Genomic DNA, 23,381 nt, shown 5'->3' with positions numbered 1-23,381 from the left:
GCTCTGACATCACAAAGGTTACTTCCTAGTTCTGCCTTAGAAAACAATACATAGACTAGAACCTTTTTTATTTCTTTTTATAATTCTTTTATTGCCAGTATCTGGACTCCGTAGACTCTTGAACCAGCAGTTTGTGCCAAATTGCTTTGCTTCTACGTTGTCCAAAGGTCCTTTTGTTGACCCAGAAGGCTGCAACGCTACACATGCAGTGCTGGCAAACCTCTAACTCTAATCCACAGAAAGTAGAGAACTAAGAACTAGAGCCGCCATCTCCCATGTGTCTGCTCTGTCAAACATGGCAGTACAAGCCAAACTCGAAGTGAACTCCATATACTGCAAAAAGAATCACGAGATGTTGTTCAAAATCAGCCCAGATGTTGCGGGAGACTTTGGACTCTGGGGGGGGGGGGGGGACTGGTGCTGGTTCAGTCACAAAAGTGTGTTTGATATGTAAAATTGATTCTGGTTGAAAATAATTACTCATTTTAATGAAGAATATGACATGACAGCATTAAATCACATATCCTGACTCCTCTGTAGCCTATCAGAGTGTATATCTGCCTTTGTTTTGCTATTGCAGTCATGTCAGTACTGAAAAACGTTCAAAAATAAGGTACCAAATGTAGAAAAACGGGGGAAATCTGCGTTGAAAAACACATTTTTCAACAAATATAACACAAAATAAGGCTCCTAAATGTCCCGGGATTTGTTTTGAACTTCCTCCTATGTAGTTGCGCAATGATTCCAGCTCAATCCAGTTCCTTTCTGCTTTTTTTTTTTTTGCCTGAACCAAGACGTCTCTATATGTCTATATAAATACAAAACCCCGTGGAAATATGACGCTCGGATGTGAGGATGGGGCTTGTTTTCTCTTTTTTTTTCTCTCTTCTCCCCCGCCTCCCTCTCTCTCTCTCTCTTCTCCTCCTCTCTCTCCGCTCTCCCCTCGCAGTGCGTGGAGAGGGGTTTGTACTATGTGCGCAGGCAAAGACCCCGCCTGCTTTCACGGCGCGTCACTGGCGAGTAGCGTGGACGCGGAGTCACTCCCCTGCCTACTTTTAATAGCTTTGTCATGTGATGGAAAGCAGTTGTAAGACAGGTGCCCTCGGTTCATTCTCGGCGAGGGGCAGCAGTTGCCTGTGTGAGCGCGAGTGGGAAGCGTGTGTGGATTTCTTTTCTACTTGGTTTCCTTTTTCTTTTTCTTTTTTCCTTTTTTTGATTTTTTTTCTTGCGGACCGTCATTCAGTGGCTGGATGGCGTGGGACAGGTGTAACCAGGACTCGGTGTGGAGAGAATTAGAGGTGAGCGCATCTAAATATCACGACTTCTCTTGTCATCTTTTGGTGGACTTGGTCTTCTTCTCCTCTTTGGACCGATTGGACACTAAGACAAGCCCGGGGGTTTGAAGTCTACACGCTCTCTTTCTTCTTTGCCGGTGCCGGTGCCGGTGCTGGTGTAGTGCGCGTCTGGACGTATATGTGAGAGGAGGATGCGGGAGATATACATACAAACGCGGGGATCTATATGACGAGTGAAGGGGAATGTGCACGATCCTCCACGTTAAAGGTGTTTTTTTTTGTTAGTTGTTGTTAAATGCGTGCACAGGCTTTCGGGACCAGCGCTTTCCCCTCCTCCTCCTCGTCCGCTTCCACCACCACATAGGATCCTCTGCTCTGCTCTGCTCCGTCGCAGGGGGGGAGAGCGCTCGCAAGCCGGCGGGCGGAGAAGGTTTCCAGCCTCGGTCCCGGTGCGGAGACCACCGGAGTCCACGTTTTTCCTGTTTTTTTCACGGCAGAAATGACTGAAATGTTCCAAAGTCAGGTATATTCCGCTGACGATCGGTGTTTCGAACAGACGATTGCAAAGATTTTTGATGCTATATTTCCCCCCCAAAGGTTATATCCACACGGAGGGAGAGGGGGGTTAGGGGAGAGAAGGAGGGGGGGTCGCGATACTTAACGGTACCGGTGCTCGTATGTGCGTGTATGTGCGTGTGTTTGTGCGTTTGTGCGTGTGTATGTGTGTGTGCCACCATCCCGGCCGGACCGAGGAGCGATGCCGATTGCCGTTAGCAGGGGGGGATCACACCCCAGCACGGAATTGCTTTAGTTTGAAGTTTATTTCGCCTCCTGCAGATGATTTACCTGCGCAGCCGCCGGATCGTCAGCTCTCCACGCTGAACACCGGGCGTCGTTGAATAAGTGTAACGAGCGGACGCAGGAAAATAACGCCATACATCACTTATTTACCTCCTCTGCTACAGTCTAGTTGCGTTATCTGAGCGCTGTCCTGCTTGGTTTGAGGCTTTAGACGCACCTGGTTGTGTGTGTGTGTCTGTCTGCATCCAGCCTGCGTGGAGAAACAAAACTGCCCTAAATTAAAAAGTAACAGCCCCGGTCTGTACCGACTGATCGCCGGATTCCCGTTTGCGTCTCTCACAGAGACACGTACGGTGTGTGTGTATGTGTGTTTGTGTGTGTATGAGAGTGAGGGTCCCCCCCTTTTGCGCTCGGATTGCGGTATATGGACTTGGATCTGTCAAAACAAATATTCTCACCGGTCGAGATTCTGCGTAAATGTTCTGGTATTCGCGTCAAACGTGGACGTTAACCTCTCTCGTAAAGCTTTTCACTAAGGGGATTGCCTCCCCAGACCACCGTCACCCCCCTCCTCCTCCCGGTAATCTCCCCCCGGGGCAGGTGCGTTTATGTGCGGCGCGTTTATGTGCGTAAATCACCGTGGTGCGCCCCCCGGTTGTGTGTCTGGCGGCGCTATTTCATTAGTTCACAAGAGAAGAAGCCTGCCAGATAATGAGCCACGGGACGTCCAGTACGCCGTCGTTAGCGTGTATTTATCTCCAGACCTCAGTGTCGTAAAGGAAACTCTAAAGACGCGCTGAATCCGTCCTCTTTCCTTCTCTCTGCCTGCTGCGGAGGATGTGTTTCATCACAATTGCGTCGCGGTGTTAGTGTTGATTCCCGAAGACAGATGAAGTGTGACTCTGGCGTCTGGACGGGATTTTTTTCTCCCCTCTTGTCAAACCGCACCGGTCTCTCCATTTCGCCCTGAACCGAACCGAACCCGACTCCCATTCCTCCCTCCAGTCCGCGGAGCCAAATACCTCCCCGGCTTGGCCTGCAGGTTGTCTCTCATATATCTGTCATAGGGGCGATCCTGTGTCACTCCTGCTCCCTGGCTTGATGTGATGTCAACAGGATGAGGAGCTTGTGGCTCGTCAGAGGGCAGCCAAAATGCAAGGTGGTGCAATTTTGTCTTTCAATGGACCTCAAAGTTTGCACACTTTGTTTTTCTTTTTTTCTTTTTTTAAACTTGTGCAGGACAGAAATAGCTCAGCCTAACTGTTTACACCGTGCAGCATCAAGGCATGCCAATACTGTAACTGCTGCACATGTCACTCTGTCCTTTGGGTCGCAACACTTTGGGAGAATCTCTGTGTTCCCCCTTTCATATCACCCGAAGATTTACAAGCCTAAAGCCTCTCTGGTTGCAGCCAGAATGGAGCTGATGATGGGGGGGTTAGGGTAGGATCTGATACAGTACACATTGGTTAGATTACTTAAATGCTGTTGTTGGCAAGACAAAATGTCAACAGACAGTGTTTAGTAGCACACTGAGACCACCACCCATAGCAGTGCAGTGTGTGTTTGTGTGTGTGGGTTCATGGAGAAGGTTGGGCCACAGGTTTGGACGGCAGAGTTGAAAGTCTGCATGTTGTTGTTGTGCAAAACAGAGACATGCATCCAATCAGAGTTTGTCTTAAAAGCAGCGATTGAAATGTATTTATTTTTGTTCCCTTTTTTGTGGAAGGAACGCAACAGCTTGTTGCTTCCTGTTTAAATTCCTGATTCTTGCTCTCCATCTTGGTTCATGCCGTAATGTGTGGTGATCGTTCCTTTAAAGCATCTCTGCTGTCCTCTTCCTCCCTCCAGTGTGCTGCTTTGGTTGGTGAAGACCAGCCCCTATGCCCAGACCTTCCTGAACTCGACCTCTCAGAGCTGGACGTCAGCGACTTAGACGCCGACAGCTTCCTCGGCGGCCTCAAATGGTACAGCGACCAATCGGAGATCATTTCCACTCAGTATGGCAACGAGGCCTCCAATCTTTTCGAGGTAAGCAAAAAGCCGTACGTCGTCTACCTGGGTTTGGATGTTTGTTCGTGTGGATGTGTTAGAAAATGGTCTGGCCCAGGGGGGGTGTGTGGGGGGGAGGAGGGGGGTGTGTGTAGGGGGAGGGTGGGGGGCTCAGGAGCGAGCTGGGATATGCGGTGCGTTATCGCGTTCTTGAACGCCGGCCAAACAAAATGCACAACCCCGTCACCAGTTTACAAACATGCTCTTACATGGCTCAGAAGTACAAAGGCGGAGATAAGGGCCAAGCGGTGATAAGGCCCGGAGGCGGACCTTTGTCCCCCGTGTTTGGGTCCCGGCCATGACAGTAGGATCCCTTATCCAAAGTCTGAGCGCTTTATTTCAGCCCAGAGTCAGTAACGCGGCGGCTCACATCTGAAAGGAGGTTAAATGCAACTGGTAGTAAACTCTGGACTTGGTGGCAGGTGTTGCAAAACGCTTGAGAGTAAAACTTTAATCTTTGCTTGGGTCTCTCTCTCTCTCTCTCGCTCTCTCTCTCGCTCTCTCTCTCTCTCTCTCTCTCTCTCTGTCCCCTCCTATCTGTCTCCCCCTCCATCTTGGTCTCTCTCTTCTTCCCTCGCCCCGGTGACAAACAGAGTCCACCGAGAGGGATGATCTGGCCAGGGCCATAAAGCCATTGGTCTTGGGACTGAGTTCCAGTCCCCAGTTCATTATAAGCTTTTATCAGTGCCAGAGATAGACAAGAAAGCCTGAGATTGGATGCTTTAGCCTCGCCTCAGGAGGAAAAACCCTGTCTAAGTGTGTGTGTGTGTTTGTGTGTCTTTGCCCTGTCATGTTGCTACGTTTCCAGGGTCTCTGCTGTGTGTGTGTGTGTGTGTGTGTTTGTGTCCACACGTCTACTGCGGTCTTGCAACAGTTGATAACAGGTTGAATTCTTTCCACATTCGACTCTTCTCCTCTCTGCTACAGCCAGCATCACCTCCGTTTTCAAAGTCTTGTTTTTATACACCCCAATGCTCACACACACACCCGCACACACACGCACACACGCACACGCACTGAAGCAGAGAGGGGGAGGGGCGCTAAGTACATGCTGGTGTGGCCATGGCTCCTCTGTCGTCTGAGAGCGATATGGCATGCAGCCGCTGAGTGGCTCTGGGCATAGATAAAAATACCAACCTGAGTGTGTGTGTGTGTGTTGTTTTAAAACACAATGGAATTTAGCACCAATTGGAGACCACACTGAAGTAGAGATGCAGTTGCGTGTGTGTGTGTGCGCGTGTGTGTGTGTGTGTGTGTGTGTGTAGTTGCCTCTGCATGTGTCTGCGTCCGTGTGGATGCTGTGTGTCGGCCCAGCGGGTGATGATTTGAGACACGAAACAAGCCAGCGGCTATTGTGTTTTGCCGAGGATATGCAAAGCACCTAATCAAGCTGTGAAAACGGGCTTTGAAAGCGATACACCCCCCCCCCTCACACACACACACACACACACACACAACCCCACCCCGACCAGGGATTGTTTTTTTCCTCTCTCCCTCCATCTTTGGAAAGTTTCTCCTCACCCTGCTCAGTGCTCAGTTCATCATACAGCAGGACCCGGCTAATCCCACTTAATCTGACAGGGGAAAGTTAGCTGCTCGGCAAGGATCAGAAGGCGAAGGGCTGCGGCTGCACTTCCTGCGCCCTCGCCCTCGCCCTCGCCTCCCCCACCCCCACCCCCTCCTGCACCCCTCCCCCCCCGATTGGCCTCTACACAGGCGCGGGGAAGCATCCAATCATATGCAGAAGATTATAGAACATTATTAGTAAATGGCTAGATTTAAAGCTTGTGAGTTTTTTTTTTCACACCCGCTTCTCCTGCAGCATGTGCATGTGTGTGTGTGTGTGTGTGTGTGTATGTGTGTGTGTGCAGCTATTGCGCAACATGTGTAACAGTTTTGAGGCCCCCTGGTGTCCCCTCCGAACATGCAGCACCCTGACATTTTGACTGGCTTTCATTTTCCCAAGTGCTCTAATCATTCCGGGGAGGGCGTGGATGATTTTCTCTCTCCTATGCGCGTAAATCCGACTAACTCGTCTTCTTTTCGGGTAGGTTTGTTCTGTTCCGTACGCATTAAACGCTCTCAGATCACAAGCTGTCCCCTGGCTGGCCTTTTAGCTCCGTCCCCCTGCCACTGTCCCAACTGTCCCTGCCATGAAAATGCAGGGAATGACAGACAGACACACACACACACACACGCCCGGCCCGCACACATGCACCTCTAACAGCTATCACTCCTGGCGCTGCTTGTGTGACAACTCTTCAAACCGGACCGACCGTGAAAGTCCACCGTCTATTTTGGGCTGCAGTTGTTAAGGGGTGGTCGCTGTAATAAGTTCTCGATGTACTGCCAGAGATAACGGGGGAAAAGCGTGACCCGGCGTTGTCCCGACCACAGGTCTCTGGTCAGATTTCACGCCGAGCCCACAACCTTTTGCTTGATGGAAGGAAACGTGACTCGCCGGTTATGAAACGCCATCACCTGACTCCCCATTTGGACTTTCTCACACTTGGGCTTTGAGAAAGAGCCTGCGGTTGTTTCTATCTCTGTACCTGTCTGGTTCTGAGGGGGGGGATATGCAGACATCAGATGGACAGATGGGACGAGGGGGGAAAAGGACAGATTTTTGAAAGAGAAGTGCAACAAACGAAAGGGCAGGGAGACTTAAAAAAGGGGGCCAAGCAGATGACAGGACAGACAGACCGACAGACAGACAGACAGACACAGGCGCAGATGGCCGGTGAGATGAAACGGCGTGGACGTATATAGAGAGAACGGGCAGACGCTTGGGCCAGCGCCAGGCCAAATCAAAGCCCGGGGGGGACAGACTTTAAATAAAAGTTTGAAAGCTTTACAGATAGTAAAGCGAGCAGATACTGCGGCTTAAAGCATTACTCGGGCGATTTCTACCGCATGTGCACACGTGAGCGAGCATACGCCGGCCTCGTCAGTCATGCAGCGTCTCCGCGTTACACCAACCGCCCCCTCTCTCTCTCTCTCTCTCTCTCTCCCGGTGCGACGGCAGCAGTTTACGGGGCGTGGGACTTTGAGAGGCATTACGGAGGCTTTGTCTGGCTGATTTGGTGCCTCTCGTGGACAGATGCTCGGGCGCTTACGCCTAAGCACGGGCAGATTAGATCGATCAGGTCATCTTGGAAGACGAGGCGGCAGGGGGGGGTTTGGCCACATGTATTTGATGACGAATCGTAGGGCTGCCTCGCCAAAACTTCGCCCGAGTTTGAGAGAAAGAGAGTGCGTGGAAAGTTGCAGACCCTCTGAGATGAATTGTCACGCCCACACACACACACACACACACACACACACACACACATACACAGTAGAGACCCTTATTGTCCCTGTTCCTACTCTCTGCTGAATGTCGTTTGCGTTTATTTTGCAAATTTATGCTGACATTTGAGAGTACACCACCCGCACCGGTTCACCGCTCCAGCAAAGGGTGTCTGAATTATCATATCCTACTGTATAATATGATTTTCACAAGTGAGTCTTATTAGAGCACACTGCACTTCCCTCGTACTGAGTTCTGGAGCCCGGGATTTTGGTGTCGTTTGCGTCATCTGATGGCCCGATGTTCTCCGTCACTGTCACGTTCGGAAGCCTGCGCCGCTGTCGTTTCATCCTACACGAGCGAGGAGGAGGAGGAGGAGGAGGAGGAGGAGGAGGAGGAGGAGGAGGGCGGGTAGGAAGGTGTGGATCTATAGAGGCGCCGGCTGTCCAAAACCCGTGTAGTGTCTTGTCAGGTCCACTCCGTTTGGCGAGAGCTCTCAATCCAGCGCGGGCTCTGCTGTCTGCCGTTCCCTCCCTCCCCTCCCTCCCTCCCCTCCCTCCCATCTCCTCCTCGCTCCCCAGGCAAAGTGTCTTTTTTTTTTCCTCCCTCCCCACCAGCTGACGGAAAGTTGAAGCCGCCGCGGGTAAACAAATATATTCCAGCCTCCGACAGTCCTGAAGGAAAGGCTGGAAGGGAGGAACATAAGGAGGATGAGAGAGAGAGAGAGGGGGAGATAGAGAGAGAGAGAGAGAGGGGACGAGGTGAACATGGCCAAAAAAGTCCCCCCTCCCTCAGGGAATGTTTGGGGGGGAAAAGAGGAAGGGAGCATGTTTTGGGCTGGTGGTTGCTGACTGGCTGCCTCTCTCTCTCTCTCTTACTCACACACACACACACACACACACACACACACACACACTGAAACCACATTCCCAGTGGGCCGCTGCTGCTGATTGAGGCAGGGTTTGGTGTTCCTTCCCCAGCTGATCCCCTGGCCCCCGGTGGATAACCCACTTCTCTCATCACACCGGAACCACTGATGTGTACATTTGTGTGTGTGTGTGTGTGTGTGTGTGTGTGTGTGTGTGCACGTCTGTGGGTATGTGTGTGTGTGCATGTGTTTGTGTGTTCTAGTGTAATTGAGACACCCCATACAAAGCTGAAATAGTAGTCCTTACTGGCTAGACACAACACCTTCATTGCTCTTCAGTTTTCTGGGAGGTGTGTATGTGTGTGTGTGTGTGTGTGTGTGTGCGTGCGTGTGTGTGTGTGTGTGTGTGTGTGTGTGTGTGTGTGCGTGCGTGTGTGTCTGGTGGTGAGTTACTGGGTGGGAGTGGCTATTTTTAGTACTTGGGGTAATCTCCGCTAAGAGCCTTTCAGGGCTGTTTCACTTTAACCTGGCCAAAACATTAAGCCACTAATCCACACACACACACTCCCAGACTCACACACTCAAACACAGCAACCTAGCCACAATTGCACACAGCAACATAAACCGTCCTGTATAATTTAGTAGTGGGAGAGTGTAAACGGTGCATACCTCAAACGAGATGTGTGTTCTATCACTTGTGTGATGTAATAAGAAAGAGAGAGAGAGAGCGAGAGAGAGAGAGAGAGAGAGGCAGAAAATAAAGCAGAGATATGAACGACAGAGCAAGGTAGGAGAGAGAGAGAGAGCGAGTGAAAGCGATACCCTGACAGTAACCGAATGAATAAGAGCCGACAGGACGGCGAAAAGGGAAACCTCAACACAGAGAGAGAGAGAGAGAGAGAGAGAGACCTTCAATCAGTAACTGCCCTGATTCAATGCGAAGTGCTATCAGTCTTGGGTGATAGGCTGCTTCCCCTCTCCAGGAAAGGCCAATCGATCCCAGGTGTGTGTGTGTGTGTGTGTTTGTGTCATGCCGCCATGTCTCGGAGTGACAGCAGCCTTGCCCAACCCCGTATTCCTGTCAAACTCTGCATGTGTCAATCGCGTCTTTCTGAAGGACTCCACTCACAACAACAACCAGGTCGTCTCTTAAAGCGACGCGCCGGCAAACGTTACAAAACGTCCCGACGGTCATGAGGCAAAAAGTTCAGAGTTTAGTTTCGATCCAAATGCACGATGACATCACATCAAACTTGCCTTTAATGCCGTCAACCTTTAATGTGAAGCAGCTGAGGCAATGTTGCGTTGACGTACACGCAGGCAAACTATTTATACAAACCCGAAGGAAATTCATCTCACAAAAATTGCTGAAATCTTCCCCGTGAACCGTTCCTTTTCACTCAGCTTTGAATCTCCTCCGTGTTCTAACTAAGCTATGCGTGCTGCATGTTTATAGCTCCGGCTTATTTCCTCCCTCAAAGCATTTAAGTCTATGCTAGGCCTTAAATAGTTCAAGAGGCTCTCTGAGGCTCTACTGATGCATGAGTGACTGGACGCCCGGATGACTCACTCACGCTGGCCAGTCAGTAGCTACTGAGTGTTCAGCTGGAAGCAGCGGCTCAGCTTATTTTCACTCAAGTGTTTCAGCACTGCAGACGCTGAAGCCTTCCTTTCCCCTTCGCGCATTTTTGTGTCAAACACGAGCACGGTGTTTACTATAGAAGCAATCAAGGAAGAGAATTCAAGCTAAATGAGCCAGATAGATGCCGGAAATGTATAGATTTTTCCATACGTAACCGTTCTGAACCCAAACGAGGCACTTTGAATGATGCAAACATAATAGGAGCAGATGAGCTGTAAACATGCAGTGTGTTATGAAACTGTGAAGTGGTGTGTTCTGGGTAAATCTGCCTCGGAAGGGCTGTTGACCTCAGGAAGCCAAAGCACTTCTCATGTGGGTGGAGGTTGTCAATCTATGTATCATATCTGGATGGATAGATTCTGTGTTTTGAGTGTTTCAGGCGGTCAGCGGCCATTGATCCTTCTGCGTTTGGCAGAGACGTGCAAAGTCTAAAGCCGTTCCCAGGTGGAGTGGGTGTGTTCGGTCTAAAGTGAAAGCTTTCCAAACTAATGGGAACGTGATCAGTATTCCACCGAGAACAGACCCTTAATTTAAGGTGAAATACATCTTAGCGTTCCAGGCTTTCATGCCCCACAGTATCCACGCGCTACATCGAACAAGGCGGGATGGTATCGACCCGAGTCTGTGCTCGCCGTTCCCTTTGATGATCTTCTCTTGTAAAGAAAGACGCGATTGCCTATTGCACAGGAAGGCCTGTGAAGTCTGCCGCGTCGGGGCTGCGGCCACATGTGCAGCCCAGACACGTACGGCACTTAAAAGGCCAGGGGAGGGGGTGGAAGGGGGAAAAAAGTTGCTCAGATAACACACACGCAAAGTCATGACACGGATAAGACGGGTGTACACATTGGCAGCCCCCTTACCTTGATCCAGGAGCCACACACACACACACACACACGCATGCACACACTGAAACAGAAGTCAAGGTAAAAGATAATGCGTTTATTTAGTAATCAGTAAATAGCTTTTGTGCAGTAGGTGAGTGGTGAGGCCTGGATAAGAAGGTTTGCTCTCAGGTGTTTCCCTGTCGCACCACGTGTGGCGCCCGCTGCAAATTGAATAGCGTGACCTTTTCTTTTTTTGCCACACAATCAAATTGCCTGCGTTCCCCCCCATACACCTAAAGGATTCTGCCACTTCAATTACCATGAGTCTGTGACGTCACATGACCCCCCCCCCCCCCCCCCACACACACACACACTTCCAAACGTGCACATGATGACACAGGAACACACACACACACACACACAGACGCTGCTCTCCTTGAATCGGGGTCTTTACCAAGCGGACGTTGACTGTGACAAATGAAAAGCAACAAACCTGCGATGGACTTGGCAGGGCCCCGAAAGGTCAGGAGTGTGTGTGTGTGTGTGTGCATGTATTAGTGTTTATTCATATTCATCTGTCTACGCTTGACTGGAAACATGGCTGCATACTTTAGCACGGCGAACATTGCCAATGGCGTCCACCCTCCTCTCCTCCACCCTTCCCCACCCTCCTCTCCTCCACCCTTCCCTGTCCTCCTCCAACCGCTCTGTCGGCGGGCGTAACGGTTGCCTAGCGCAGTACATTCCCAGCTACAGACTTACGCAAATAAGGGAACAAGCTGAGGGAAGGGCCATTCTTCTGAATATTCCCGATCCAGGGGTTCCAATCTCTTGTTTTTCCTTCTTCCCCCTCCCGCTGTGACCCGTCGGAGCAGTCGGGAGTCGGAGCAATCACAGCAAATCAGTGCCTTCTCGTGCCAAGCCGATCGGGGACGTAGTTGCCAAAACAAAAAAAAAGGAGCGAGTGAGCATCCGATGATTATGATGGTGTTAGCAAACGGTTGCTCGGACCATCTGTTGGACGGGCAAAGTAGGAAAACAACAGCAGCTTGCGGCAGGAGAGGAGACTGGGATGTTCCACCAGGACGCAGTGGACCCCCCTCCCCTCTCACCACATCGTGATCATATCAGTTGTTTGGATAGCTGCGCCAGCATGTGTGCGCGTGTGTGTGTGTGTGTCCTCTGTGTATGGTTATGATCGGAACACATTCGCACTTACACCGCCTCGCAGCGTTTTATGTTGCGTGAACCTTAATTTAAGCCGGTGCAATGTTTTATTTGAAGTCCGCTGCCGTGACACAACGGTGACAGGTGTGCCGCCCCCAGCTGGTGTCAGCAGACCCGGGGGCAGAGTTCAGGTGGTTAGGTTTTACCAACAGGGGGCAGCGGGGTCACCGTTCCTAAGGATTTAACCTGGGAGAGAATCAGGAAGGAACTGCTTCTCTAATGCACATGGGGTCAGAGTCTCAGGTTGTGTCTGTGTCAGGGTGTGTAACAACAGTTTTCTCTCTCTCTTTCTCTCTCTCTCTCTGTCTTTCTCACTCTCTTTGGCTCTGACACACATACACACACACACCTCATCGTCCAACTTTCTATCTTTTCCTCTCTTTCCCCCCCCCATCAGCTCATCGGATCATGCTCTTTAATGGTCACAAATGTTTCCCATGAGATGCATCAACCCCGCACACACACACACACACACACACACACACACACACACACACACACACAGTCGTAGCAGACATCTGACAGGCAACATGATTCTGCAACAAATTGTATTCTTTAAATGGATTGGATTTGAACAAGACTTCCTGATGCTTCACAATAAAAGCCTGTATCAGTTTGAGTGTTGACTTCATGTATTGCTTGTGTAGATGTCATCTCCATTGTAATGTGTTGATACTTAAACTCAACGCATTTCTGTGGTGGTTTGATGACACAGTACAGCAATATGAGGCCTGGATCTGTCCTGTGTGTTCTGCTGAGGTACTGGAGAACACACACAGACCTTCTCTTGCACATGATCATTTACTCAGGCAGTGGGTTCTAAATAACGAGGCGCTGTGTTGGCTCGGTTGTCAGATGGAAAGTGACCGGCGTCTACATCTCTGTGCCGCCGCGTGCTGCACACCCAATCACAGTCCAGACCGCAGTGTGGAGGCTTAACATTCAGTTTTACGATTTGGAACACCATCACATTGTGCCACCACACACACACACACACACACACACACACACACACACACACACACCCACACACATACACGGGGGGGTCTTAACAGTGTTATGTATGGTTTCATCGCTCTGTATAGGCCATAATCACCCTCTCTCCATCTCAGTAAGCTCATGCTAAATGACCAGACGTCTCTGGCGGCTGCCGTGATTTGTCTCTCCGCCGTGCACCTCTCCCCGTCCCTGCCCTCCCCCCCTTTCCGCCGCCATATGTTCTAGCTGCGTGACCGCCCGACGTGTCAGGCCTGACTAACACCTTAACGGCACAGCTGACTTTGATTTATTTCCTCTGAAATCTGGGGGCCAGGGGTAATAACATAGAATGACATTATTTGTTTATCAAATCCAAGGCTGGTTTTCTTGGCAGAGTTGCGACGTGACGACTTGATACCACCGCCCCCTCCCTCGCCCCACCTACATATAAGCCCCCCCCGCCACCCCCCGCTCCCCAATTCCTGATTGCGGCGTGATTAGGAGGTCTGGCGAGTCGTTTAACCTCACACGGAGGGAGCGCGTTTGAAATCTGACAGAGCGGAGAGCAGAAGAAAAAAAGATTGAGATGAAGCAACGCAATTAAATTGTCAAGGCGCAGATTTAACCCCGGCCGTGCAATTCGGGGGCCAATTCATTAGGAATGTTTTCTGTCTGAACCGACCAGTTGCTATTCTTCTGTTTGCGGCGAGAGAGAGAGAGAGAGAGAGAGAGAGGGCGAGAGAGCAAGAGTGACTGAGCAATAGAGAGAGAGAGAGAGAGGATAAACAGTACTTTAAATACCAAATGACCCATTTAATGAGAGATTTTTGTATCTTGCCTCACCAATAGTGCCTGTCACATGTTCTGTCTCTCATTTGAAGATAGTGGCGGGGGCTGTTTAGTCTGCTGAAACTCCATCTCTGTGTTATTCAGTAATTCACTCTGTCATTCTGGCAATTTCACAACACATTCGGGTTCCTTTTAACATGTAAATGATGCAGCGCCCCCGAACAGCTCGTTAAAATTTGATCCCCGGCAAATTTGCTCAGGAGCTTGAAATCCTCAAGAAGCAATTAGCAGATTTAATTTGGCTATTTGCCCCAGTGTTCAGAAGTAAGTGATTGTTAAAAATAGCACCTTCACCTCATGTTATCAGCTGTGTGAATAGTATCTCCTGGAACACAATGCTGCGCCGTGGAGCTCAATAAAAGAGTTAAAGGCAAGGACAATCTCAAAGACGACCTGGCTGATAACAAAAGGGCCTCACCTAATAATGAACAACTGGAGTTCTTTGCTCCGGCGTGGGGGAGCAGGGGGTAGGGAGGGAGGGGAGGGGGAAGGTGAGGTGGAAGCTCTGCCAGCACTTGCCAGCATGTTTTATGGCTAATTGAAGCATTTGGAATAAAACAGCCACAAAATGGCACCCTTTAGAATTGGAGCGAGGTTAATATATTGTGATCCCACAATTAGCCCAGGATTGTTAAGATCTCTTTAATTCGGTGAGGTCCATTAAGCGGGATGGGCGAGAAAGTGCTCCCGCCGAGACGATTTCTCTCTCTCTCTCTCACCGCTTTGTTCTTCCTGCCCTCTCTCCCTCTCAGCGGCCGTCCGAGTAATCAATATAAGTGGACGTGGTCGTCAGCAGGTTGCCAGTTTGTCCCGGCCTCACCCCCTTTGGGTGCCATTGCTCCGGCATTGAGATTTTGGACATAAATATACAGAGGGCAGACGAGTCAGTGCGAGTAGTCGATTGACTTTAGCTCGGGAGCACAGAGCTGCTGGATGTGGTCATTGGTACACTCTGCTCGCTGATGTTCGCTCTTTACCCCAGTTTCTCAAATCCCCACTTGGCCTGTGAGTGGCCCCTCTAGAGCCGCAGAAAGGGCTGCAGCAGGGTCGTCACAACTCAGAGTTTTACAAGTGTTCCTTTCAGAACATGAGAATCCCTTTTGGGTTATCGTTGGGGAGAGAGTGTGCCTGTGGGAGCTTGCCAATTGGTTGGAGGTTTTTTGAAACAGGATTAAAATGGTTACATTTGAGCCTCTGAAATTCCTCCAATCCTTTCCACACCATGACATGCTGAGGCTCCGACAGCTCCCTCAAACTTTTAATGAAACGACTGCGAGACAGAAGCATTGATTTCACCGCAAATGTAGGAAAACGCTTATGCGATAGGGAAGTAAATAAAGCCCCACCCACCACGAAGTCGCATTGCTTGGGTAGTTTGAGAGAACGGACCGAAACGGGTCCAAGTCTCATTTAAGGTAATCTAAAAATGATCCCACTTTCAATTTCTCAAGTGAGGACGGATGTGTGGGGCAAGGAGAAGGCTTTGGCTTTATCAGCTGTTATTACCCGCCCGCTTAGCGCTCAGCTAATAAGTCGGAATGCCGGGAAAATGGTGAACGGCAGCACACGGTTCCAGCACAGTAGATTTGAAACTGCTCACAAGTAATTAAACAGCGTGGCACCTCATACAGAGCAATTTCCTGCGAGGCGTTTACTTGCCAATGCAGCACAGCCTCAGTCTCCATCATGTTATCACTGTGAAATATGTTCGCTTTATAATTTTTTAATAATGACTGAGTGCTGGCGTTGTTGGTTGAAAATGTACTCAATGAGCGATAGATGAACATTTTCCTCGCTGTTAGCTCGCTAACTAAACATCTAGGAATGAAAATTGGATTTGGGGGAAACATTAAAATGGCTGCTGGCTCCTCAGCACCCATGGGTGGGGTGTGGCGAACACACACACACACAAGCAGGCAGATAAATGTAGTGTATCTGCAATTCTGACTCCTCGAGGTACAGCGCTGCTATCAGAGCGGTTGGTGGCCCCCGGCGGCATAATGACGGCCGCACGCTGCCGCAGAGCGATGCTAATCCTGACGTGTGCATAAAGGGATTTGTTCTTGTTGGTCTGGCCGCTCAGCGTCCCGGGGTGACGACGCTGTTTATCTTTCCGCTGTCCTAAAGTCCCCTGGGCTTCATGGCCCTGGAACTCTCAGTTCCTGTTGCCTCTTGTCGCTGCACAAAGGCACAGTCGTGTTCGTGCTTGTGCACAGACACACACACACACACACACACTTTCCTTGTCATCCTGTCTTGTCTCGTTAAGTGTACAAGTGCACTCTGCTCCTAGTATTATTACTATTACTATTATTATTATTATTACTATTATTATTATTATTATTATTGTTATTATTATTATTATTATTAGAATACCTATATACCTCTGACTTTCCACTTTCCACTCTCTCTCTCTCTCTCTGTCTCTGTCTCTCTCTCTCTCTCTCTCTCTCTCTCTCTGTCTGTCTGTCTGTCTGTCTCTCTCTCTCTGTCTGTCTCTCTCCCTCTCTCTCTCTCTCTCTCTCTCTCTCTCTCTCTCTCTCTGTCTCTCTCTCTCTCTCTCTCTATCTGTCTGTCTCTCTCCCTCTCTCTCTCTCTCTCTCTCTCTCTCTCTCTCTCTGTCTCTCTCTCTCTCTCTCTCTCTCCCTCTCTCTTTAGGTCTCTGTATTCATCAGTCTCTTTTTTACATACACACACACACACTTGCATACACACACACTGATCCCACCCATTAGAGAGGCAAGTCGGATGCTGCTGTGGTAAATCAAAGGGAAACCTCAGCGGTGAGAACAGGCTTTGTTTTTAAGACGTGGCAACTTTCCATGCATCCTGAACGTCAGCCCGCCGCGCTGACATTTGTTTTCATACGAGCATCCCATTTGTTTAGAATTAGCTCGCGGTAAGGCGTCTTATCTCCGGATTGCCTGCAAACATCTTGTGTGCAAGTCTATCGTCCCTCGGTTCTGGGCGGGGGGGAAGGGGAGGGGGGTTGCTACTGCTGTGATTCAACTTCTGCTACCCCCCCCACACACACACACACACACCCTGATATCACAAACCCGCCCCAACCAGCTCTCATCCCTGCACACTTGCCACTTGTCAGCCTTGGTAATGGGTTTCTTGGGGGGTTAATATTATTTTGGGTCCAGTAAGCTGCGTGCTTAAAATATGAGTGACAGCCTCGACTCACTTGCACGGAGACAGAATTTTGTTTTTAAAAAGGTTGCCCAAAAAAACAGCGAGCTCTGCTGCTGCAAAAACCAGAGGAGGAAGAAGAAAAAAAAAAGCCTCCCCACTCTGGTAGCAATGAAAGATTGCATGCAGCCGCCCACCATCCTGGAGTTGTAACTTCTCTCAACTAAGATGTCCTATTTTTCCTCTCTCTGTTTTTCTGTCTCTGTCTCCCCCCCCCTTTCCCCTCCTAAGAAGATAGATGAAGAAAATGAGGCCAACTTGCTGGCAGTGCTTACAGAGACCCTGGACAGCATCCCGGTGGATGAGGACGGATTGCCTTCGTTTGAGGCCCTGGCAGATGGGGACGTGACCAATGCCAGTGATCAGAGCTGTCCCTCCTCACCTGACGGCTCACCGCGCACCCCAGAGCCAGAAGAGACTTCACTGGTAAGACCGGCAGCCACGGGCCCTCCTCACCGCTCGAGTTCAACCCTGCGTCGGTCCTGAGACGAGACCTCCTAAACCGCCCCCCATCTGTTGCTCCCATGCCAGTTTTGTGGCAGACACGAGATAAGCCTCTTCCACCAGACTGGGCACCGCATTTGTCTGGTAGACTCGCGCATTTGGCAGTAACCGATTCACACTCCGCCGCACTCGCCACAATGTGCGCTCGCTGTGTGATCCGAGCGTGTGTGTGAAAAAGCGTGGTTGCGACCGTGCGAGAGAGAGAGAGAGAGAGGGAGAGAGCGAGGCGGAGATGCAGATGCACGGCACAGGAAATAAATGGAATGAATCAGTGTTTGCCGCTTGGTGCTAATTACATAACAGTGCTATAACGCTGCCAATTCAATGATATGTGCGCTGCGGTGGGGCCAACTATGGGTGACACAGTGCCACGGGCCCTGAAATCAAGCTGCCCGCTAATGAAACTAAGGCAAAAAAGAAATCCATCTCATCTCATATAGTCTCAGTGGGTCTCAGCTAATCCCCCTGTGCTGGAGTCATCTCTGGCACAAAGACAGAGCTCTTGATGAGAATTCAGCTTACCTCTGCGGTGTTATTTTTACACGTCTCCCGACCATCTGGGCATTTCTCTAGCTGCAGGGTTCTGACCTGAAATGTTGTTTTTTGTTATGTTCAGTTATAGTCCATTATATTCCATGCCGGTCCCTTTCCCAAATGACCTTTAGCCACGTGGCCGAGCTGTGTTTATTCAATCACATTAGGGGAGCGTGGCCTTGTGTACACAAAAACACCTGCAGATATTTTTAACCTTACTCGCCCTTTGAGGATTTGTACACCGCTGTAAAATGTGGTAAAATGTCGTCGAATACAATAGCGAGGATGGTATCGGTAGCACGGACTGTCAGATGTAAAAGTCGTGATTTGCAATACGCCGCGCTCACTTTTCCCTCCCTCTTTTCCCTCCCTCCTTCCCCCACTTTCTCCTGTTCTGTTTGGATCCGTTTGCAGCTGAAGAAGCTCCTTCTGGCGCCCGCAAACTCCCAGCTCAGCTATAATCAATACACAGGTGGCAAGGCACAGAACCATGCAGCCAGCAGCAACCACCGGATCAGACCACCACCTGCCGTCGTCAAGGTAGGGACAGAAACACACCAATATGTGCATCCTCATGCTCCTCGCTGCATACTTTTTGTGTTTCACCTCTCCCATTCTCTCTCCGGCTCTCCTCGCTCTCCGCTTCGCTCTCTCCCTGTCTTTGTCTCTTTCTCCCTCCCTTCCCTCCCTCCCTCCCGCTCGCGCTGTCTTGTTTTGGTGGCCGCCTTTAGAAGATGTTAGACTACTGCTCCAGTCTGCTCTCCCAGGGGGCCATCTCGTAATGAAAACAGGCTGATTGCTGTTGGGCTTTCCAGGCGAGGCATCGGCACCGTTGTCTCATTAGCTCCAGCACTTATCCGCCTTGGTATGGTGCCTGTCGAGGAAAAAAAAAACACAGCGACAGGCACTCTTGCGGCGAGATTGATGCCTGGAGACGACAAGATCAAAATATCAAGCTTGATGTTCTCATTAGATGACTCTCAAAAGGCTTTTTTCCCCCCTTTTTTAGAGGGAGGTGAGGTTGATTGAGATTAATTTCAGTCAGTTTATCGTAGACTGAAGAATGTGAATTAAGTGAAGTGTGTGATTTCACTAAGGTGGTGCAGTTTTGTGACAGAACATGACATATTTACTTGACAAGTGTAGTCTTATTTACTGTCACACACACACAGAATCATTACTCACTCATTTGTTTGCTCTTTTTCCTGTGAAAAATGTCTGAAACCTCTCTTTGTTATTGTAAGAAAAATGAACTAGATTTATTTACACAAGCCTGTCAGTTGACCTCGCTATTGTTAAATGGAGTGGCTTCAAAATCTGACGCTGTTGGAAGCATCACCATTTTTTGACCATCCGTTTGACTTTATAATTTGGTGTTTTCCAATTAAATATTTAAAGGAAAGTTACCTCGTCTTGACAAATGCCGTCTGCCAGGCTTTACCCCAGAAGTGACACATTCATGCTGGAGAGGAAGCAAGACGTGCCACAACAGTTATGTTTTTCATCGGGCTTCAAACCGGCAGAATCTCACTAGTACCTGTACGTGATCATGTGTGGCAAAAACACACACACACACACACACACACACAGGCATATTTGTGTGTGTGTGTGTGTGTGTTGCTTGCACTGTGTTTGCACATGCGGTGCTTCAACCTTCCTCACGGAGTCTATTTTCATACTGTGCCTTTGAGTCATCCATTTCTGGAGCACAGCGAATGAGGGCTCCCAGAGGACACGGTGCGTGTGCACAGAGGTGCGCTGGTGCTTGGAGGGCCACGCAATTAAGATGATGGGTGGACCGCACTCCTGCCGCCGTCTCCCAGACAGTTTGGCTGTTCTGAACCTGTCTGAATCTCTCTTTCTGTCTCTGTGTTTCTGCAACTAGTTACACCAGTTTAACCTTTTAAAGCACTTCAGTCCGCTTACAAAACTTTGAGGTTTTTATTGAAGGAAAACATTTAATTTTTGCTCTCTTTTCTACTCTTGTTATACAGACGGAGAGCCCCTGGAATGGCAAAGCAAGGGGCTCCAGCCAACAGAACCGCCCGGTGAGGCGGCCATGCACTGAGCTGCTGAAATACCTGACAGCCACCGATGACATCCTGCTCCACACCAAAGCCAGTGAAGCCAAGAGCGCCTGGGGGGCTGCCATTAGCAGGGACAAGAGTGGCCTGGGTCTTGGCGCCTCCTCCTCATCTTCCTCGCCCTCCTCGTCATCCACCTCTTCGTTCTCTTCCCTGTCCTCCAACTCCTCTTCCTCTTCTTCCACGACCTCTAAGAAGAAGTCAGCTGTGCCATCTCAGCAGCAGCAGCAGCCGCCGCAGCAGCATCACCAGCGAGGTGAGAGCCGGGCTGCAGGCGAGTGTAGTTTGGCTGGTGTTGGGGCTGGGAAGTGGCAGCGTTGCTCTCGCGATGAAGGGGTTGAGGACTTGGAGGGTGCCTCTGTCCCTGTTGGCCACAGAAGCTCCGCCTGCGGCCATGCCCGCCCCAAACTGGAGCACAGGCCGTCCAATGAAGAAGGAAGGCCGCCAGGCGACGCGGGCCGCCTGGCCGCCGCTAGGTTTATTAGGTATATGCATTCTTATTCCCTCCCTCCCCGAGAGGTGAGTCACAGCTGTGAGCATTGCCGAGAGGCTACAGGTGCCACTCAGGCTAGTGAGGGTTTTGGCAGGCCAGGCCGTGGCAACAGCTGTGGTTCCAAACGCGCACCACGTAAGCACGTCACAGTGACCATTAGGAAAAGAGATGAGAAGGTGGGGCACCCCTTACTGAGCCAGCTGCTCACCTCCAAACACAGGCCTGCCCAGTACCAGGCCCGTCTTGCCCCACCTAAAATCACACCTTTACCCAGCACCCAGAGCAAATTAGCAAGCAAGAGGCCCCAGAGGCCCCAGAGGCCCAAGAGCCCCGTGCAGTCTGTTGCACAGGTGAAGGAGGAGGAGGAGAGCAGAGCAAACGCTGATCTTTGCAAACAGGAGGTTCGCTGGGCTGAAGAGCCTGATTCAGCGTCCCTGTTGTCACCTCTAGCCTTCGACTTAGAGAGCTGGGTTGGCCAGCAAGATGCAGGTCTAGATCTGGGCTTTGGTCTACAACTAGGATGGCCAAGCAAGGGGGGCTATGGGGAGAACGTTGACCGTGATGATGATGTTGTTGATGATGACCATTTTACGGGCAGCCCCGAACCGGTGCTGGCACAGGGCCCACCGAGCCCACTCTTCCCAGATACTAGAATTGCAGAGCCCACCCTTCCCTGCCTCACACAAGGGCAAGGGCACCCACACAGGCAGACACTCAGCGAGCACCCCGATGACCAGGGCCACCCATTGTTAGGTAATCATGACTGCATCCCCCCCCCGAACCGCCCTTATCTCTGCTATTTCTTCTCCTTTTTTGCTGTTCTAACAACTTCCCAGTTTGACTTCACAACTAACCCCTATTCTAATTCTAATCTAACAGTCATTCTGGGGGCATAAACAACAAATGACCTGCCTGCTAGCTCGTGCTTTTTGCTAGTCTGGAGGCATTCTGTACAATTTGAATGAAGTCAACGTCAAAGGAGTGGGTGGGAAAAGGGGGCAAGCCTCGTCTTGCTACTGTATGTCTTGTATTCATAATGTCCACTCTCGAACCATCTTTGGCTTAGTGTGCTGAATATGTACATTTAGTCTCAAAGACCGGGTGCTGCTCTTTAGTGAATCTCGTCGCACTACCAAAGCCAAGTTCCCTGAGCTGGAGCACAAGTCGGCCAGAGCCTCGGGCAACTGCACAAGCTTCCTTGACTCTCCTTTCTTCCTTTTTTCCCCTCCACTGCTGTTGGTGCATGCGATTATGACTTTACTGTGCAGGGAAGGGCTCACCCACTGTCATGTGTCTTGTTTGTGGCATCGTCTTTGTATGTCTTGTTCCATTCCGATCTGTTTGTTGTCCTGAGCAGGGGGTATGTCTGTGTCCAGACACCTGTGCACCTGCAACACACGTACCATCACTTCATCCTGCCTCACAGAGTGAACAGTCTATCCTTAGAGAATAGCTAAAACGGGGTCAATCTAAAAGCATATGCTGTGTAAAATAGCAGGGGATGGGTGTTTTGTAGCCGTAACCTGCTGTTGATGAGCAAATTTGAGATCACATTTTTGCAGAATGTGGACCTGTTCTCTTCTGCCATGAGTGTTATACCTAGGTCAATAATTACCCATACTCCTTTGTGTTCTGCAGCCAAACCAACCACCTTGCCACTTCCTTTGACCCCAGAGTCTCCAAAGTAAGTGCGAGAAGTTTTTCCACATTCTTCTTGGAAAAAAAAAAAGAATTAGCAAAAAAAACAAAAAAAAAAGTCAAAGCCAAAGCAATCTATGTAGACGAGCATTCAAGTTGAGGCATTTTGTGACTCTCATTTCCATTTCTTAGCTCGCAGAAAGCTTTTGAAGACCTCCTTTAGCTGGAAAATTAAAACTTTTGCCCTCTTTTTTGTCTTGCAGTGACCACAAGGGATCACCGTTTGAGAACAAAACCATTGAACGCACATTAAGTGTGGAGATTGCTGGAACCCCAGGTAAGGACATTTGACAATCAACTGTGGTAGAAACAGAGCAGAGGGGCAGTAAGGGGATCAGGGTGTTGCTCAGAACTAGAACCAGAATCAGAATGGAACCGGGAACCTTCCAAACCCTAGACGAGCTTTCCCCCCATCAAAGGCGCGCAGCCCCATTGTGTAGGCAGTAATGGGTTAACGCCGGCTTTTCCATAATCTTGATAGTTCCATCACAGTGCAGAGTTCAAGGTGAAGGAGGAAGAGAACATTTTATGTGCCGGAGTATTGATTAGGCTTTCCAATCTCCTCGGAGTTTATTAGTGCGACCACCCCTCCCCCCATTACTGAAGAGTTAAAATAATGCTCCTCCTCCTCTGTCAGGTCTTAATGCTCTCTGTCCGACAGCTTACTTAGTCTGCACGTCATGGAAAAATTGAGATGGCAGCGCTATTGTTTTAATGGGTCTTACGCCATAATTCAGTTTTGCCTACACGATCCCCTGCATTAGCTCGCTAGACATGCTGGTAATTAGATCAACCGACGCGAGGGTAATATTGCTGTGTTGGCATTCGTGTAAAGGGTGTTATTTTTAACGGGTCGGTTGTCCACGACTTCACGCGTCATTTCCGAAACCATTCTTTTGTATTTAAGAGGGAAGGGGAAAGCAATAGGCCAAAGGTCATTTATTACAAATTCCTTGGAAGCGTAAACTGACTTGGCAGTAAAGCCCTTCTGATAAGACACAACCATAGTGAAAGTTGAAATACTGAGGGTCATGTCTCCTCTCTGTCT

At 49.9% G+C, this 23,381-nt stretch overlaps 1 protein-coding gene across 6 annotated transcripts in view; it reads left to right on the top strand.

Annotated features, from left to right (window-relative positions):
* The first annotated feature begins 1,052 nt into the window (after window positions 1–1,052).
* ppargc1a (peroxisome proliferator-activated receptor gamma, coactivator 1 alpha) overlaps window positions 1,053–23,381 on the top strand; it is a 34,888-nt gene continuing 12,559 nt past the window's right edge. For 2 of the 6 annotated variants that reach the window (XM_076143798.1, XM_076143796.1), the window contains exons 1-7: window positions 1,054–1,298; window positions 3,948–4,127; window positions 17,255–17,446; window positions 18,473–18,598; window positions 20,053–20,398; window positions 22,274–22,319; window positions 22,537–22,610. In XM_076143798.1, coding sequence (XP_075999913.1) covers window positions 1,251–1,298; window positions 3,948–4,127; window positions 17,255–17,446; window positions 18,473–18,598; window positions 20,053–20,398; window positions 22,274–22,319; window positions 22,537–22,610 — 1,012 coding nt within the window. In that variant the 5' untranslated portion in view covers window positions 1,054–1,250. Of the gene's footprint in view, window positions 1,299–1,723; window positions 1,819–3,947; window positions 4,128–17,251; window positions 17,447–18,472; window positions 18,599–20,052; window positions 21,389–22,273; window positions 22,320–22,536; window positions 22,611–23,381 lie in introns of those variants that run through there. The other 4 variants (XM_076143795.1, XM_076143794.1, XM_076143792.1 and 1 more) reach the window with 3 other exon arrangements.

The sequence above is a fragment of the Genypterus blacodes genome, unplaced genomic scaffold, assembly GCF_046128005.1.
Source record: "Genypterus blacodes isolate CSIRO-AG114 ecotype Tasmania unplaced genomic scaffold, CSIRO-AGI_Gbla_v1 ptg000027l_1, whole genome shotgun sequence".
Lineage (NCBI taxonomy): Eukaryota > Metazoa > Chordata > Actinopteri > Ophidiiformes > Ophidiidae > Genypterus > Genypterus blacodes.
The sequence above is the reverse complement of the archived record's forward strand: the minus strand, read 5'-3'. Positions and strand labels throughout refer to the sequence as shown.